Consider the following 17,184-nt stretch of genomic DNA (forward strand, 5'->3'; position numbering starts at 1 on the left):
GCCCTTGTCTATGGAAAGTTAATGGCTATTTGTGCAGATATGCTTGCAAATGTACCCTTTTCAAGCTGCAGTCATTTCAAAGGATCCAGAAAAAGGTGCTAATATCTTATTAGTTGCTTCTTTCAGCTTTTATTTGAATTACAAACCTGAAGATTGAGAGTTGGGACTGTTGCACGGGAAGCATGTGGCAGCGCTCCAGACACATCTCTGCTGCCTGGCATTAGTCCATGTTTGTGTTTGAATGTCTTAGACATATTTATAGTTCAAATAAATTCAGCGCTCCTCTTGTAGGTAACATTCCGTAACATGTTATTTACTATTTTTGTGGCAGGGATGTGCATAACTTCATATTTGTATGACTGACTAGTTGGTCTTAAAGGGACAGTGCACCTGTAAATGAACATTCTGTCATCATTTACTCACTCTCATGTAGGGCTGTCACGATTATGAAATTTGGCTGATGATTTATTGTCAAACATCCATATTATTAATTAATTGCAGTTATGACAATTAATTGTCTGTTTTAGGGTTTTAGGGTCTGTTGTACAAGTTGTCATATTTTTTAAGGTGCATGCATGCTTCATACACCATAAGAAGTTAGTTTAACCTATTTAACTTTAAATATATGACTCAAATAATACAATAGGGTTATATGATTTCCTTTTAAGGCTTTAAAACCTTTAAAAAAATTTAAATATCAAAACATTTCTAAATTGTTAAAATATGTCTCTCAATTTGGTCAGCTTTAGTTTTGGTCAATTTTATATTTACACTGTTCTATTTGAATCTCATATTTTATATTATCTTTTTTATATATATAAAAAATACAATTGATCGTTTTTATATTTATATTAATTAATATAATATTATATTATGCAATAGTAAAATATTTCTGTCCCATTTTCTTCACTTTCATCATGCGCTCTTCCAGACAGGAACTGCTCTGGTTGACATCTGCGATTCGCCTCAGTGATGCTCGGGGTTCAACTGAATGACACACAAAAGTTTATGGCAAAATTCCCTTATTTTGGCATTAAAATGTGATTGGAATTTGAAGTGCACAATAATCATGATTATCTGAAATAACAGGTTAGATCAAATAACCGCCATCAGCAGAATGTTTAAGCTGCTTTTTACCATACAGTACATTTTTATTTATTTATTTTAAGTCATGAGAATTCCCACCACTGTGTCATTTCCTCCACATCTCAAATTCTGTATTGTGTTTAATAGAATTCTGTGGTGGAAATGATGCATGATGGGAATTAAATTATTATTATAATAATTTTTTTAAGAAAACAGTTTTGTCCTGACTACTTAGCTAAAATAAAATTTTCCCTAAAATACACCCAATTAAATAAAAACATAATTTGTCAAAATTATATCTGTGATAAAGTGATATTTACCTTGATATTTCTTTGTTTTCTTCAAACATCACTTGCCTCATATTTAATCTCAAGCATGCCCTTCACTGGCACTTTGTCACCTTGGTTAAAGTACACAAACTTTGATTTTTTTTTTAATGGGACACAATTGTTTGGATGGTGGAAATAACACTGGAGTTGTGGGACAGTCATAATTTTTGAAAAATGGATAGAAGTCATTTTCACACAATAAATATCAAAATTGGTTATGTTTATTTCACTTTTTGTTTAGATTATCATAGAATTAAACATGTAATATTATTATTACTTTCATAGGGAAAGTAAAATAAAAGTAAAATAAAAAAGTAAATCTGTAAAATGTATACCTCAAACGCATTTCAAAAGGACCAAAAATAAATTGTGAAGGTTGGTAAAAAGTTCTCAATTTAGTTTGAATGAAAAAATAAAATAAAAATAAAAATACATAAAAAAAATATATATATATAATACTAGTCGGTTGCAACATGATCACACGGGGCATTGACATGTTGCTTCTGAATATTCATGGACTCTAAAATCAACCAAAGGAGATCACCTTTCCCTTTAGCACTACTGATAGAGCATTGTATGAGCAACCTCCTAGACACTGGTTCGTTCTTGTGAACAACGGTGAGGGCAATTCGAGGGTTGTATTTTCGCTCTAAAATTTACTGCCAGCAAAGATATAAAGAGCCCTTAACATAACCCTTTCCCTAACCCATAACCAGTGTTTCACCACTGTTTGGAGATGTCCAGGCTGCAACTGTACTAAATTGGTCTGCACACATGCTCATACGTAAAGAAAACATCCTGCTTTGTCCACTGGGGGCAGTGCTTCGAATTTCAGTAAGCTCAGACCGATTTCAGCAGCAGAACTTTCGACCTACTGTCACCGAATTCACAGTGTGATCTGTCTGTCGGTTGATGGACAAATAGTCATCCATCCTGGACCTTCCATAGCTCATTTTCATGTTCCATTTGTCTGAATAATCACAACACGATGACTCGACTGATAAAACATGATTATGTAAAACCTTTTGTTTTTTACTTTTTAACCTTCAGAGTGTGGTTGACATGAAATATTTATTGTTTTCTTTTAACCTTCATCCAAGCGTTACGAACAAACATTTGCATTGTTTCTCAAGGCTCTCGGGTTTCTTGACAAATGGGTTTCATTTTGTAAAGCAGTGTCATCATATTTCAGAGCAGCTTATACTGAAGCACCATGCAGTTCCACGTCCAATCAGTGCGCTGCTCTATACATTCACACAAATGGCTATTGTTGGCTTTGTGTTGTTGAAGGAACTGAATTAGATTCAGGAGAGATTTCACTTGCACATCTGTAAGTTATTTCTGAATCAGTTCATGCCTGTTTGACAGCGACTGTGCTAATTGCAACAGGATGGAGCTGCGGCTCTCGTCTACAGTGTGAATGTTCAAAACAGACGTTTTATGCAACACTGTTGTTTTGAGAGGAGAAAATAAATAGTGATAATTTGTGTCTAAACGTCAGTACTTTGTAACTGTAGCTCAACAATGTTTCTAGTTCAGTGTTAAGTTTTTCTGATAGAACTTCTGTCTCTGCAGATAACAATGTGTCAAAAGTTTCAAAATCACCAGAATTGCAAAAAAATCACTGTTTTTATACAGCCGTCCTGAACACTACCCCAGCCTACCATTGGTGGACCACACTGATATTCCCACCCCAAACTCACGCCACTGGTTGAACCAATGTTATTATGTTTGTCTGGATGGGAGTAGAATTGCAATATTAGTAAATAAAATCAAGTTTGTGTGCATTAACAGAGTTAGCTTTGTGCAGTTAAGGATTAGTTGCCCTCTTTTTAGCTGTTGTTTACAAACAATGTAATTAGAGACACGTAATATTATAAGTGGTATTAAGATAATCTTTGGGTGTTTTCATAAATGGAAAGCAAGATTAAGGCAAGATTGGATTGTGTTCTTTGAGTGCCTTGTTTGCTTCCATATTTTGATACATTCATTTTAACCCACTAGTGCGTGTCATTTTTTGTTTGCCTATTAAACTAAAACAATATAAATACTTTGAGCTAGGGCTGAGTGATAGTTACAGTACATTTGCGATGATTTTGCTGGCGACTTATAATTAAGCATGAGTGTGAATATCGTAAAGATTTGAATGCACTTTTTTGGCCATTAAGTTTCCCTTGAGTTTCCCAAAATTTGTGAGGAATCCCTGTCTCGTGATTTACGTGATTTAAAAAATAACATTTTTTACATTCTAAAGCTGAAAAATTTTGCTTTCAGAGGCTTTATATGGAGTTAGGATGAAATTAAGGTGTATTTTGATCTGTTCTGAGACCAGCACAGACAGACAGCACACTGGAGGTCATTAAGTAATTTACTAAATAGGGAACAAGGGAGTAAAATGACATCCTATAGCTTTCTATTCAGCTAAGAGCATTCACTCTTAAATCCGACTAGAAGTTCAGTTTCAGGCTGCAGATGATTTTTGGACCATTCAACATGTTTGGCAGGCATAGGACAATGATCATCAGTACATAGATTCAGAATTTTATAATGTAAAACCTTTTTTTTTTTTTTAAGTGATTTGATGGTGCTGACCATTGCTTTTAATCAGACTTATTTATTCAGTTTTATAGATCAGCTGTAATATCTGTAACGTCTCAAAAACATGAATAACCAATACTCCTGGAAGCAATTTGATGAAAATAAATTATTTAAAATGTCTAAATTAGTACCGCTGTCCATATATGTGGATCATTATTTTAATTGTTTTGCATGTTTATTAGGTGCTACTAGATACAAATCAAAAATGGAAATTTACAGAGCACTCATGCGCGGGTCTCATGAGGTTGAACATTCGGAATCTCCTTGGAAAATCCCCATTTAATCCATTTCAGAACAAATACATAATACGAACATCGCCAGGAAACTAAAAAAATATTGAGGTATAATTTTTTTTAGCTACATAGTCCTAGTTTGAGCTCAGCATGAGATCATTTATTCAATCAGAATACTTGATTTAACTGTTAACTAGTGTTGAAAAGACTTAAAGATCTGCGAGGCTCTCTTTCACGTTACCAGGCAAGCAGGTGTACAAATCTGCGGTGACCTGGGGAATTCTTGAGCTGACCCCTGAATCAGCGGAGTGAGGCGGGTGGAGGGTTTTGCCATCTTCACCCCTCTGCTCTGCTTATCTTATGCTGCTCTTTAAAGACCCTTAAAGTCTAATAACAAGGAAACTGTGGGCACTTTTATGCACCAGGGATTCATTTTATTAAAACAGATTTCAACTCAACCCCCTTTTTGTTAAGAAAATTTACCATGAATTTACCATTCATTTTTAGTTCATATATAATAGAATTTCCACCACACATTTTTGTCCTTCACCAAATTTTTTACGAAAGTTACTGTACTTGTTTAGCACGGAGACAACCGTGTCGCATTAGTCATGAGTCTTGAAATATAAACATATGAAGGTAAATATCACTTGTAAACAATATTTGTATTGTGTGTCACTGGTTCATTTCCAATGGAGATTTACACTGGCGGCCTAAAATTTTGAATAATGTACAGATTTTGCTATTTCGTAAGGAAATCTAGACAGACCCCATTTCCAGCAGCCATCACTCCAACACCTTATCCTTGAGTAATCATGCTTACTTTCCATTACATCAAACACAGTTGAAAGCTATTTGGTTCGTTAAATGAAGCTTAACATCGTCTTTGTGTTTGTTTTTGAGTTCCACAGTATGCAATAGACTGGCATGTCTTAAGGTCAATATTAGGTAAAAAATGGCAAAAAATAAACAATTTTCTCAAGAAACTCGTCAGTCAATCATTGTTTTGAGGAATGAAGGCTTTACAATGCTTGAAATTGCCAAAAAACTGAAGATTTCATACAAAGTTGTACACTACAGTCTTCAAAGACAAAGGACAACTGGCTCTAACAAGGACAGAAGAGATGTGGAGGGCCAGATGTACAACTAAACAAGAGGATAAGTACATCAGAGTCTCTAGTTTGAGAAATAGATGCATCACATGTCCTCAGCTGACAGCTTCATTGAATTCTACCCGCTCAACACCAGTTTCATGTACAACAGTAAAGAGAAGACTCAGGGGTGCAGGCCTTATGGGAAGAAATGCAAAGAAAAAGCCACTTTTGAAGCAGAAAAACAAATTGGTTATAGTGGGAAAAGAAACAAATTGGACAACAGATAATTGGAAAAGAGTGTTATGGATCATAAACCCAATGAGCTTTTGTGGGATCAGTTAGACTGTAAGGTGTGTGAGAAGTGCCCGACAAGACAGTCACATCTATGGGAAGTGCAACAGGAAGTGTGGGGTGAAATGTCACCTGAGTATCTGGACAAACTGACAGCTAGAATGCCAAGAATCTGTAAAGCTGTCATTGCTGCACGTGGAGGATTTTTTGATGACACTTTGAAGTAGTTTAAGAAGTTCTGAAATATTTTTTTCAAATTGTAATAGTAATTTTTCACATTATTAATGTCCTGACTATACATTGTGATCAGTTGAATACCACTTTGGTGAATGAAAGGACACATTTCTTTCCATAAGAGCAAAATATGTACATTATTCCAAATTTTGGCCGCTAGTGTAATTTTGTTGAATTATGCAAAAAGTGTGAAAATATTTTCTTGTGTATATTTAGGATACATAAAGTGCTAGCTATAAAATTAGCTTGGGATCCTTAGCAAGACAAAGGAATTTGCCTTATAATTTAAATACAATGCTCAATACAGAATTTGAGATTGGAAAAAATGACACACTGTGATGGATATATGAATATTTTTCGAAACAATTGACAGAAATTGTCCTGTGACGTATCTACATACACTGTTAGGCATTGTTAACAGACAAATTAAATTCAATTTAGGATCCACAGGGTCAAAAGTGTCCGAAGTTAAATAAACACCTGGAAACGTTTTAAAGCGTATTATTTATCTTGCTCATAAAAATGTAAATTATATAAACATAAAACATATGAACACTGAAAAAAAGGGGAAAGTAGTTTTGTTGAAAATACTAAACAAGTACACTTAAAATTAACATAATACATATATGTTTGTGATGAGAACATGATTATATTGGGTAAAGTCCAAGAGAAATTCAACACAGTCATCAAAAAGTGATATGATAACCGCTATGAAATGTTCAACTGGATTCAGACTTCTAGTCTATAAAGTGTTCACTCAATTAACTCAATGCTCAATTAACTTTAATTAGTTTAATGCTACATAATTATTTAGCATTTGTCTCAACTTAATTTCATTGTGTTCAATCCATCTACATTTGAATTAATGCAGTTGTGTTGGGACTATGTGAATAACCTTGGTTGCGTCAATGTATTTCTGAAACTAAACAGGGGATTTACATATCCCAGCATGCTTTGCATGGGACTAAATTGGGAGAGTGTATTGTAAAATGAAGTGTCATTTTGGATATTTTTAGAGGTTACAATTGTGGACAAGAGTGGATCAGATAGCTAGGTTGAGGATGGCTATACTACTACTGAATTGTCAGTGTCTCATAAAGCAAATACTGAGGGATCATTATACTGTCATTATACTGACTGACTTGGGATCAGTAAACTAAACTCTTAGCAGCACCATACTTGTCACACAGTACACACATAAATAATATTCTAGCTAGCATCAAGCTACAAGGTTGTTACAATAACAGGAGTTATTTGATCAACAATATTTAACTCAATTAATTTGTGTTTTTATGCTACACAAAGTATTTGAGTAGAGCCTACAGTTACATTTTATATTGATGAAAGCAGTGGGGCAGAGTCAGAGCTTCAATGTGAGGGAGCAGGTCAAATGATCTCGTAGTAAATTTTGCTGTTTTGCTATCTGGCTCAACCGTGTTTGACCCACTTTGATTTATAGACACGTGAAAGCAGATGCCTCACTGCTCATAATGGAGAGGTTTTCATTTTTCTGCAGCAATTATTTGTAGGTGTGCTTGTTAAAATTAAACATAAACATAAACATTTCTTTTGTTTTTTTCTCTACCCTTTTCTCCCAAATTTGGCATGCCCAATTACCAATGCCCAATTACTAAGTCCTCATGATGGCATAGCGACTCGCCTCAGTCCGGGTGGCGGAGGCCGAATCTCCGTTGCCTCCACGTCTGAAACCGTCAACCCATGCATCTTATCATGTGGCTTGTTGAGCACGTTACCATGGAGATATAGCACGTGTGTAAGCCCACGCTATTCTCTGCGACATCCACGCACAACTCACCACATGCCCCACCGAGAGCGAACAACATTATAGGGACCACGACGAGGTTACCCCACGTGACTCAACCCTTCCAAGCAACCGGGCCAATTTGGTTGCTTTGGAGACCTGGCTTGAGGGGTGGTAGTCAGCGCCTTTACTCACTGAGTTACCCAGGCCCCCCCAACATTAACATGTTTTAATATTACAATAAACTGCATAGGCCCAAAATGGCAAAATTAATAACATGACTTAGACTGAGTAGACAGATTAACATCATTGATTTTTAAATGTGTCTTGAATTTCGAATGTTTATGCTCTCTTCTGCCAATAATTCACCACACAAAATACATATGGTCGACCATTCTGCTACCTTAACTATGCATGATTATATGGTTAGTTGCATTTAATTATTTGCATTGCATTTATTGTCCTTGATGTCCATGAAACTTTCAGAACACATGGTTTAGACTGCAATAATAGTCCAACATCACATGGGAATGCTATGTAAACCTAGAGGAATGCATACATTCCTGTGGAAATGAGAAGGAAATCATAGATTGGGCATTCATATCCTTCCATTAGCTGCTTTTATTGAGATTGAACCGCCTTCACTTTGTATCTCTCATATGGTACATTTATGTACACTGAAGTAAGTTCCATTTTCATCCCATTACGCTGTCTGTGCAAAAGATAAATTGTTTGCTTGACAGCATGAAACCTAAAAAAGAAACAGCCCTACTTAAAGAAGACGTAATTAGACATGGTCTGTTCAGCAGAAAGTTGTACTGCCTACAGATCCAACAATCTGTTTCCAACAGAGAGAGAGAGAAAATAAACGAAAGCTGCAAGCTGAAAATAAAATCTATATTCCTGTGTCACAGAGCAGGTATTCCTTGCAATCTATGCTTAGTTTTATTTGGTCAAGCTTGGGAAATACAGCCAAACAATTAAACAGAATAATTTGATGATTTTTCTCAGTGCTTTGTAGTCAGTGAAAAAGTCAACCTGGTCTCATAGTGAAAACGTGCCTCTATATATTTTTTCACAACTTGTTATATGTGCCTCCAGGTACAATTCCCTGCAGTTTCCAGGTGAAATGAACACTAGAGGTGCAACAACAACACTGTTTTATTCACTTTCACTCAAATCATGACTTTAATGGCTGATTATGTCTTTATAAATACTTATTTTTCTATCCATTACTCAGAACCTGCTTTTTTAAGATATCAACACACTTTTACTCAAACACGTCTTTTGAAAAACAATACATTTATTGTTTGTATTACAGACCCACCTACATATATACACGTATTCCAACATGATTAGCTTGCGGTAGTTCACCTGATAGGGCGTTGGACTTAGTCCAAACATGAACTCAAGCTGGCACGTGACATTACAGAGTCAGAGTCATTTGAAAAAAGGTTGTCATGTTAGCGTAAATTTCATGAGATCAGGCTGCAAAAAGCACATTAAATAGCACTGTGATTTACTAACACATCTGTTTCCCAGATTCACATTAATAATAAGAGCGTTCTGTTATCCTGTGCCAGGTCACAAGCAAAGCATTTCTTCACTTTGATATGCGAATAATAACGCAACCAGGTCACCAAGTGTCACATGCTGTAGTCGTTTTTATGATTTAGTAACATGATGTGTTAACCCTCCCTATTGTCTTAAGGCCATTTTTGACCCTGGACAGGTAAAGAATAATTTTCAAGACCATCAAAATGAAAAAAATTAAATAAAAATAAATATATATATATATATATATATATTTATTTTTTTTATTTTTTTTATTTTGTCTATAATTTTTTAAGAGAAATTACAGTTTACAGCAAACCGTTCTATCCATTGTCTTGATGGTCAATGATGACCCGTATGGAAAGAACCAGTTGTGACCTTCGGACTTTTCGGATATTTCAGATTTCCTCAAATTTAGTCCTAGCCCCATAGTGTTCTCCCCTTCATCTGCTCCAGTTAGTACCATTGCATCTTTCCCACAAATGTAAATTGGGTTAATAAAATGACAAAATTGATTAAAAGAAATATAAATGGAGAAATCCTTGGCCAATGGTTGCAAGTTATTTTTTATTTTTTTTATTTTGTTTAATTTTATATATACAAAGCATGTTAACACATATAATAAATAAGACCATAATAAAGCACATTTTTATTAAGAAGGTCTTTAGTGCCATTTCATTCAGTATTGGTCCTGTACTGAATAACCAAAAGACTAAAGGAGGGTTAAAAGAATCGCTCACCAAAATAGGAAAATCTAATTTATTCACACTTATGTCATTCTAAACTTGCCTGACTTTTTTTTCTTCTGTGGTACAAAAAAGATGAATTAATGAGCAGGTTTAGATGCACGATTTGACACCTAGTATGCATAAGGTCATGTGTAAGGTCATGTAAACGGCTCAAACGGTTCATCAGGGTAAAGTCATAAAATGTTTAAGCAAAGGCCGATTGACATGTACATTTTTGCCCATTACCCCGATTTCACTTTGCTTTTAATCACCTTTAATGGCATTCTTACTGGCAATACTTTGTTCATGCCTATTTAGGTTTTGATGTCAAATGCAGAGAATCATCCAGTGATTTCAAATCTGATGTAAACACGTTTTTCTTACATTATCTGATTTTTTTTAATAAGCTGATTTTTGTAGTTATCGGCATATTGGTGTGCATGCAAGTGCACTCACTGAAGAATATCTTACCCACTCTTTTTTAAGGATTTTTTTTTAATTACACCTAGTGGCATAGATGCTGCATCTTTCAAACAGATAAATATGAATAAATTCACTAGAGTCAGACATGCCCATGATTAATTCATCCATGAATGAAAGTGTCTAATAACAGGGTGGTTACTGATATTGAGGCGAGTTATATTCAGCTGGTCATGTGATCCCAACATGGCAGCCCCCATGAGGAGACTCTCTCCATAGAGAATAAATCAGCTTTTAAAGGGTTACTGATATGACTGGAGTCTTTATCGCATGTGAGTGCTCATATGTTTCAAAATTACTATTCATTTCTTTAGGGGTTTAAATGAATGAGGGCACCTGTAAAAAAATTACATTTTGTGTTCCACGTAAGGAAGAAATCGAATGGTTTTGGGACAACATGGAATTGAGTAAATTAAACCAGAATATAATTTCTTTGGTGAACTATCCCTTTAAAATGGAATTGCTCTCAAATGTACAACTTCTTGAACATTTACACTGAGATAAATAATAGTAAAATACATTATTCAGGGCTGTTCTGTGCATTTGTTCTTGTGTTTTCTTTCGGCTAAAGAGTAACATGATGTTCCACTGGTGTAATTACACTGCTTGGTGTGCACTTTGTACAGAGTGGGACAAGGCTGGGAGATCAGTGCCTTGTTTTTATTTAGAGATGTTTTCATGTGACATTCATGAGTGTTTAGCTTGCTTTCTCTCAAACTGACTCACTCCATACAGTATGTCCTGCCTCATACCATATATGTCTCTTGACAGGACGAAGTTATCGCCGTCTCAGAAAAGGTCATCGTGAAGTTGGAGGATCTAGTGAAATGGACGGTGCCAGATTGGTCATGCTGGAAGAAGGGTCTTCGGGCCATGCCCCTGAAACCCAACCTTCTCAAGGAGCTAGGCAAGAATGGCCAGAGAGAAGCGCTCCACAAATACAGAGAATCTACACTGAACAGTGGCCTCAACTTCAAGGACATCCTCAAAGAGAAGGCTGAACTCGGTAAACCGCATTATTTCTCATTTCTCACTTTTTCTGTTTGTTAAATGACACTATCTACATGTGTGGCTTAACTGAGAGAAGGTGGTAGTCTTGTATTTTGGTGCACATGTTCCAGTATTGGGGAGTAACTAACTTACCTAAAACCGAATTTCTCAGGAGCGTGACAGCATCTTTTCATAATAGTGTAGCATTTCCAGTATCAACCTAACACGGCTTTGCTGTTTTTTTGTCACATGTATTGTGCTCATAGCTTTACTTTGAGTGAACTGAGGAAAAAATCAAGCACACTCTCCAAAAACGGTACAGACTCATTTTGTAGTGAAACTGTATGTTGACTTTTCTTTTTCCAAAAATAGTCTGTGCTTACCGAAATGCAAAACACTGCCCTCAGTGGCCAAAGCGGTAAGTGTTGTTGGGTGTATAGGCATATATGATTAAATTTATCTGGGTAAAATGTCCACAGAGGGGTGCCAAAGCACCAACCTAAACCTCAAACCTAAACCTAACCATCTGTAGAGTAAACATGTAATGTAACGAATGAAACACAACTACTGAATCACGTTCGTCACTGATTATGGTTTCAATGTGGGATCAGAACCCGGGTCTCCCAAGCCACTCATGCAATACGCATCCAGTTGTGCCAGAGGGGAAGATAAACTGGAGCCAGTGCAAAAATGTCTGATAAGGGATGGTGCTTGTTAGTGAGTTGGCATAATGGGGCCAATTCTAGGGTTCCAGAAGTCTCAGAAACATCACATCGACTTCCTGTGTGATTATGTTGAACATCTTCTCATCATCTCATATGAAGTCATATGAAGTCATCTCATATTTTATGTCTTGCTGCAACTAAATACTGTATTTAGGTAAATGCTGCTGTTGACTTTATGTTTTACAATGTTATATTTTTTATTATAATTTTATATATACAGTATCTCACAAAAGTGAGTACACCCCTCACATTTTTGTCAGTATTTGATTATTCTACAAATTCTACAAATAATACCCCATAATGACTATGTGAAAGAAGTTGGTTTGAAAGCTTTGAAAATGTATTACAAATATTTTTTTTTTATAAAATCACATGTACATAAGTATTCACAGCCTTTGCCATGACACTCAAAATTGAGCTGAGGTGCATCCTGTTTCCACTGATCATCCTTGAGATGTTTCTACAACTTGATTAGAGTCCACCTGTGGTAAATTCAGTTGATTGGACATGATTTGGAAAGGCACACACCTTTCTATATAAGGTCCAACAGTTAACAGTGCATGTCGGAGCACAAACCATGCCATGAAGTCCAAGGAATTGTCTGTGACCTCCGAGACAGGATTGTATCGAGGCACAGATCTGGGGAAGGGTACAGAAAAATGTCTGCAGCATTGAAGGTCCCAATGAGCACAGTGACCTCCATCATCCGTAAATGGAAGAAGTTTGGAACCACCAGGACTCTTCCTAGGGCTGGCCACCTGGCCAAACTGAGCGATCGGGGGAGAAGGGCCTTAGTCAGGGAGGTGACCAAGAACCGATGGTCACTCTGACAGAGCTCCAGCATTTCTCTTTGGAGAGAGGAGAAACTTCCAGAAGAACAACCATCTCTGCAGCACTCAACCAATCAGGCCTGTATGGTAGAGTGTCTAGACGGAAGCAACTCCTCAGTAAAAGGCACATGCCAGCCTGCCTGGAGCTTGCCAAAAGGCACCTGAAGCACTCTCAGATCATGAGAAACAAAATCTGAGTGTCATGTCTGGAGGAAACCAGGCACCGCTCACCGCCTGGCCAATACCATCCCTACAGTGAAGCATGGTGGTGGCAGCATCATGCTGTGGCAGGAACTGGGAGACTAGTCAGGATCGAGGGAAAGATGAATGCAGCAATGTACAGAGACAAGGTTCATCTTCCAACAGGACAACGACCCTAAGCACACAGCCAAGATAACAAAGGAGTGGCTATGGGACAACTCTGTGAATTGTCCTTGAGTGTCCCAGACAGAGTCCAGACTTGAACCCGATTGAACATCTCTGGAGAGATCTGAAAATGGCTGTGCACTGACGCTCCCCATCCAACCTGATGGAGCTTGAGAGGTCCTGCAAAGAAGAATGGGAGAAACTGCCCAAAAATAGTTGTGCCAAGCTTGTAGCATCATACACAAAAATGCTTGAGGCTGTGATTGGTGCCAAAGGTGCTTCAACAAAGTATTGAGCAAAGGCTGTGAATACTAATGTACATGTGATTTATTTTTTTTAAAATTTTTTTTTTTATACATTTACAAAGATTTCAAACAAACTTCTTTCATGTTGACATTATGGGGGTATTGTTTGTATAATTTTGAGGAAAATAATGAATTTAATCAATTTTGGAATAAGGCTGTAACATAACAAAATGTGGAAAAAGTGAAGCACTGTGAATACTTTCCGGATGCACTGTATATGTACAATATATATTTGTGTGTGTGTGTAGTTATATATTTGAAAATATATTGCCCCCTTAAATAGCTTCAGTGTAGTTAGCTGCTTTATGCAAGTAGCTTGTTGTGTAGCTAACCACTTTTTCAACAGAGTAACTTGATTTTAGGTTAACTAAGTAGTTTTCCTATCACAGCAGTGTTGTAGAAAACCCTCATTCCAAGAACATGATGATTTGATTATGGCAGTATTTGAGTGTACTGCTATATCTTTATTATAGGAATTTCCTTTGAAAAGCACACAGTTGTAGTTTTAGAGAAAAGACACACTGCAGACAAAATACAGAGACCTTTGATGTTATGTTATTAAATACGTACATCTTAAAGTCAACATGATACGGCTTTCACAACCCATTTTACTTCTGTATACTGACAAATCCGCAATCCTGTCCAAGTTCTGAGAGAAATGGGACATTTAAATAAGAAAAGGAAGACAGGACTTTTATCATTCAGGTATTGATTAGATTGATTGTTGATAACAGGATGTTTAGCAGAGTGATTAGTCACATGACAATTTATAGTTCAGGTGATTGGCTCATTGACAAGTGTAAATGTGGCAACTTTCATTTCATTTACTAGTCATTACGACGAATGCTAATGCTAATGCTAACAGATAGCTCTCTTTAAGCATTTGAAACCCAATTGGATCAGTAAATGTCGACCAAATAGAAAACATATTTCATTGGCAGAGCTTGTGATTGCAGTTTGATAAAATATTATGAAGACATTATGTATTTAACTAACATTCAAGACAAAATGTGTTGTTTGTCATGTCTTTGATATTTATTTACACAGAATGCCTGTTTCTTCCAGTGATCATCAAATCTACTTCTTTAAGTGAAGTAGAAACTAAGTGCTTGTGCAAGATACAACAAGAAAGTGTTTAAGTATGACACTTGTTTAAACAGGCAGGGTGTCACTCTTGTATTCATCTCCCTCTGCGCTGTTTCCTTCCTTGGCTGTTTGCGCAACTCATTAACTGAGAACAAGATGGTGTGCAAATGCTCATTAATTTGGTGAAGGATCACACCCATTGTGATTACACTTGCTCTGATTGCACAGTAACAATCTGATTTAGCAAAACATTACATGTTCAGTTTTTAGGTTATGCTCAATTTAAGCATTGTTGTCTCTGAGAGAACCTTTCCAAGTCTCAACAGTTCTCAATGTTTTAAGTTCAGGTTCAAGTCCACAATTATTGTAGGTGCTTTATTATATTTATTGCTGAAATTTGGAATCTCTGCTAACAGGGATATATCTCAAAGTCCATGGCGGGTTATAAAGAAATACATTAAAGGGATAGCTCACCCAAAAATGAAAAATCTTTCATCATTTACTCACCCTCATGCCATCAAAGATGTGTATGACTTTCTTTTTTCTGCTGAACACAAACAAAGATTTTTTGAAGAATATCTCAGCTCTGTAGGTCAATACAGTGCAAGTGAATGGTGGCCAAAAGCACATAAAGAGAGCATTAAAGTAATCCATACGACTCCAGTGGTTTAATCCATACCTTCAGAAGCGATATAATAGGTGTTGGTGAGAAACAGATCAATATGTAAGTCATTTTTTACTATAAATCTCCACTTTTACTTTCACATTCTTCTTCTTTAGTTTTTTTTATTCGCATCCTTCCTTATTCATATCGTCACCTACTGGGCAGGAAGGAGAATTCATAAGTAAAAACAGACTTAAATATTGATCTGTTTCTCACCCACACTTATTATATCACTTCTGAAGATATGGATTAAAACACTGGTTGGTAGTCGTATGGATTATTTTTGTGCTTTTTTTGCCACCATTCAGTCCTACAGTGCAGAGATATATTTTACATTTACATTTATGCATTTGGCAGACGCTTTTATCCAAAGCGACTTACAGTGCACCTATTATAGGGACAATCCCCCCCGGAGCAACCTGGCGTTAAGTGCCTTGCTCACGGACACAATGGTGGTGGCCATGGGGATCGAACCAGCGACCTTCTGATTACCAGTTATGTGCTTTAGCCCACTACGCCACCACCGCTCCTCCATTTAAAACATATTTATTTGTGTTCAGCAGAAGAAAGAAAGTCAGAGTATGATGAGAATTTTCAGTTTTTGGTGAACTGTTGCTTTATAAATAACCCAAATGTATTTTATTTTATTTAGCGATTTCAGAATGACATCACAAGATGAATTGTTATATTTGCAACCTTTGTAATCACATAATGCCTTCATCGCTGTGTGTATATAGTGCACCGTGTGCGTTTACAACCTTATAAATGTGTCATTTTGGCTGTGTTCCTGTTTTTGCAGATACCTGCTATGGTTGGGAAATATATTGAACCTTCTCTACATATTTGTGATTATTTTGCCAGCAATATAAAATTAAGCAACTTCATGAATATTGCAATGACTATGTATTAAAAGTGGTTTCAATTAATCAGTTTAAAACTGATTCACTGATTCATTTGTGGCATCACTCTGAAACTTTAAATGGTCTAGTAAAAATATATACTACGTCCCCCTACGTGCGTTTTGGTATATTTTTCCTTGTGTTTATTTATTAAAAAACATGCCTTGATTATTATTAATGAGATTTATACAAGAGTTGGTGTTGGTAGAAATTTCTCATTCGATTCCGATTCACAAGCTGTCTCAAAGATTCAAATTTCAGACAGAATATTGCAGAATCCAAAAGAGTGAATGAGTTCTGAAGCAGGTTAAAATGCCATTGAAGGACCAAATATACATATCACCCCCTTCATTTTGGTTGAGATAATAATTATGTGGTAGTGCAGGGATCTTTTTACTTTGACAGTTACTAGAATTTGCATATGGCTTTGTCTCTGAGCGTGGAAGCAAACACGCTCTTGAGTGGGCTGATGTTTGAGCTTATTATGAGATAGAAGAATCAATAAGGGATGCTTTGTAGCTTTGATGCATTGTAGCTTATGTGCAGGCTACAGTTGCGAATGACAATCAATAGCCGGCCAGAAAAACGATCTGTGATTTATTTGCTGTCAGTTGTGTAACCTTAATAATTGTGTGCATACTGTGAGTGTACATTTTTTTGTAATTTTAATAAGTCGCTTTTTAATGATAATATGAGAGTGTTTGCATTGTCAGGATGCTAAATGAATTTACTCAGAGTGCCTCGAGATCCACTTGGTAAGCGAAATATCCTGGCACAGGACCAGGGACCATTTTTTCTCTCTCTCTCTCTCTCTCTCTCTCTCTCTCTCTCTCTCTCTCTCTCTCTCTCTCTCTCTCTCTCTCTCTTTGTTGGGATTATTCGGCAAGGCATCTCTTTCAGTACAAGACTTAAAAAAAACTTTGCTGATAG

The 17,184-nt window shown here is 36.3% G+C and overlaps 1 protein-coding gene across 1 annotated transcript in view; it reads left to right on the forward strand.

Annotated features, from left to right (window-relative positions):
• The window catches only part of arid5b (AT-rich interaction domain 5B), a 180,627-nt gene that overhangs the window by 8,916 nt on the left and 154,527 nt on the right, over positions 1–17,184 (forward strand). Inside the window, exon 3 of the mRNA XM_052112818.1 lies at positions 11,161–11,395. Within this exon, the coding sequence (XP_051968778.1) occupies positions 11,161–11,395 (235 nt within the window). The remainder of the gene's footprint in view (positions 1–11,160; positions 11,396–17,184) is intronic.

The sequence above is a fragment of the Xyrauchen texanus genome, chromosome 40 (assembly GCF_025860055.1).
Source record: "Xyrauchen texanus isolate HMW12.3.18 chromosome 40, RBS_HiC_50CHRs, whole genome shotgun sequence".
Classification (NCBI taxonomy): domain Eukaryota; kingdom Metazoa; phylum Chordata; class Actinopteri; order Cypriniformes; family Catostomidae; genus Xyrauchen; species Xyrauchen texanus.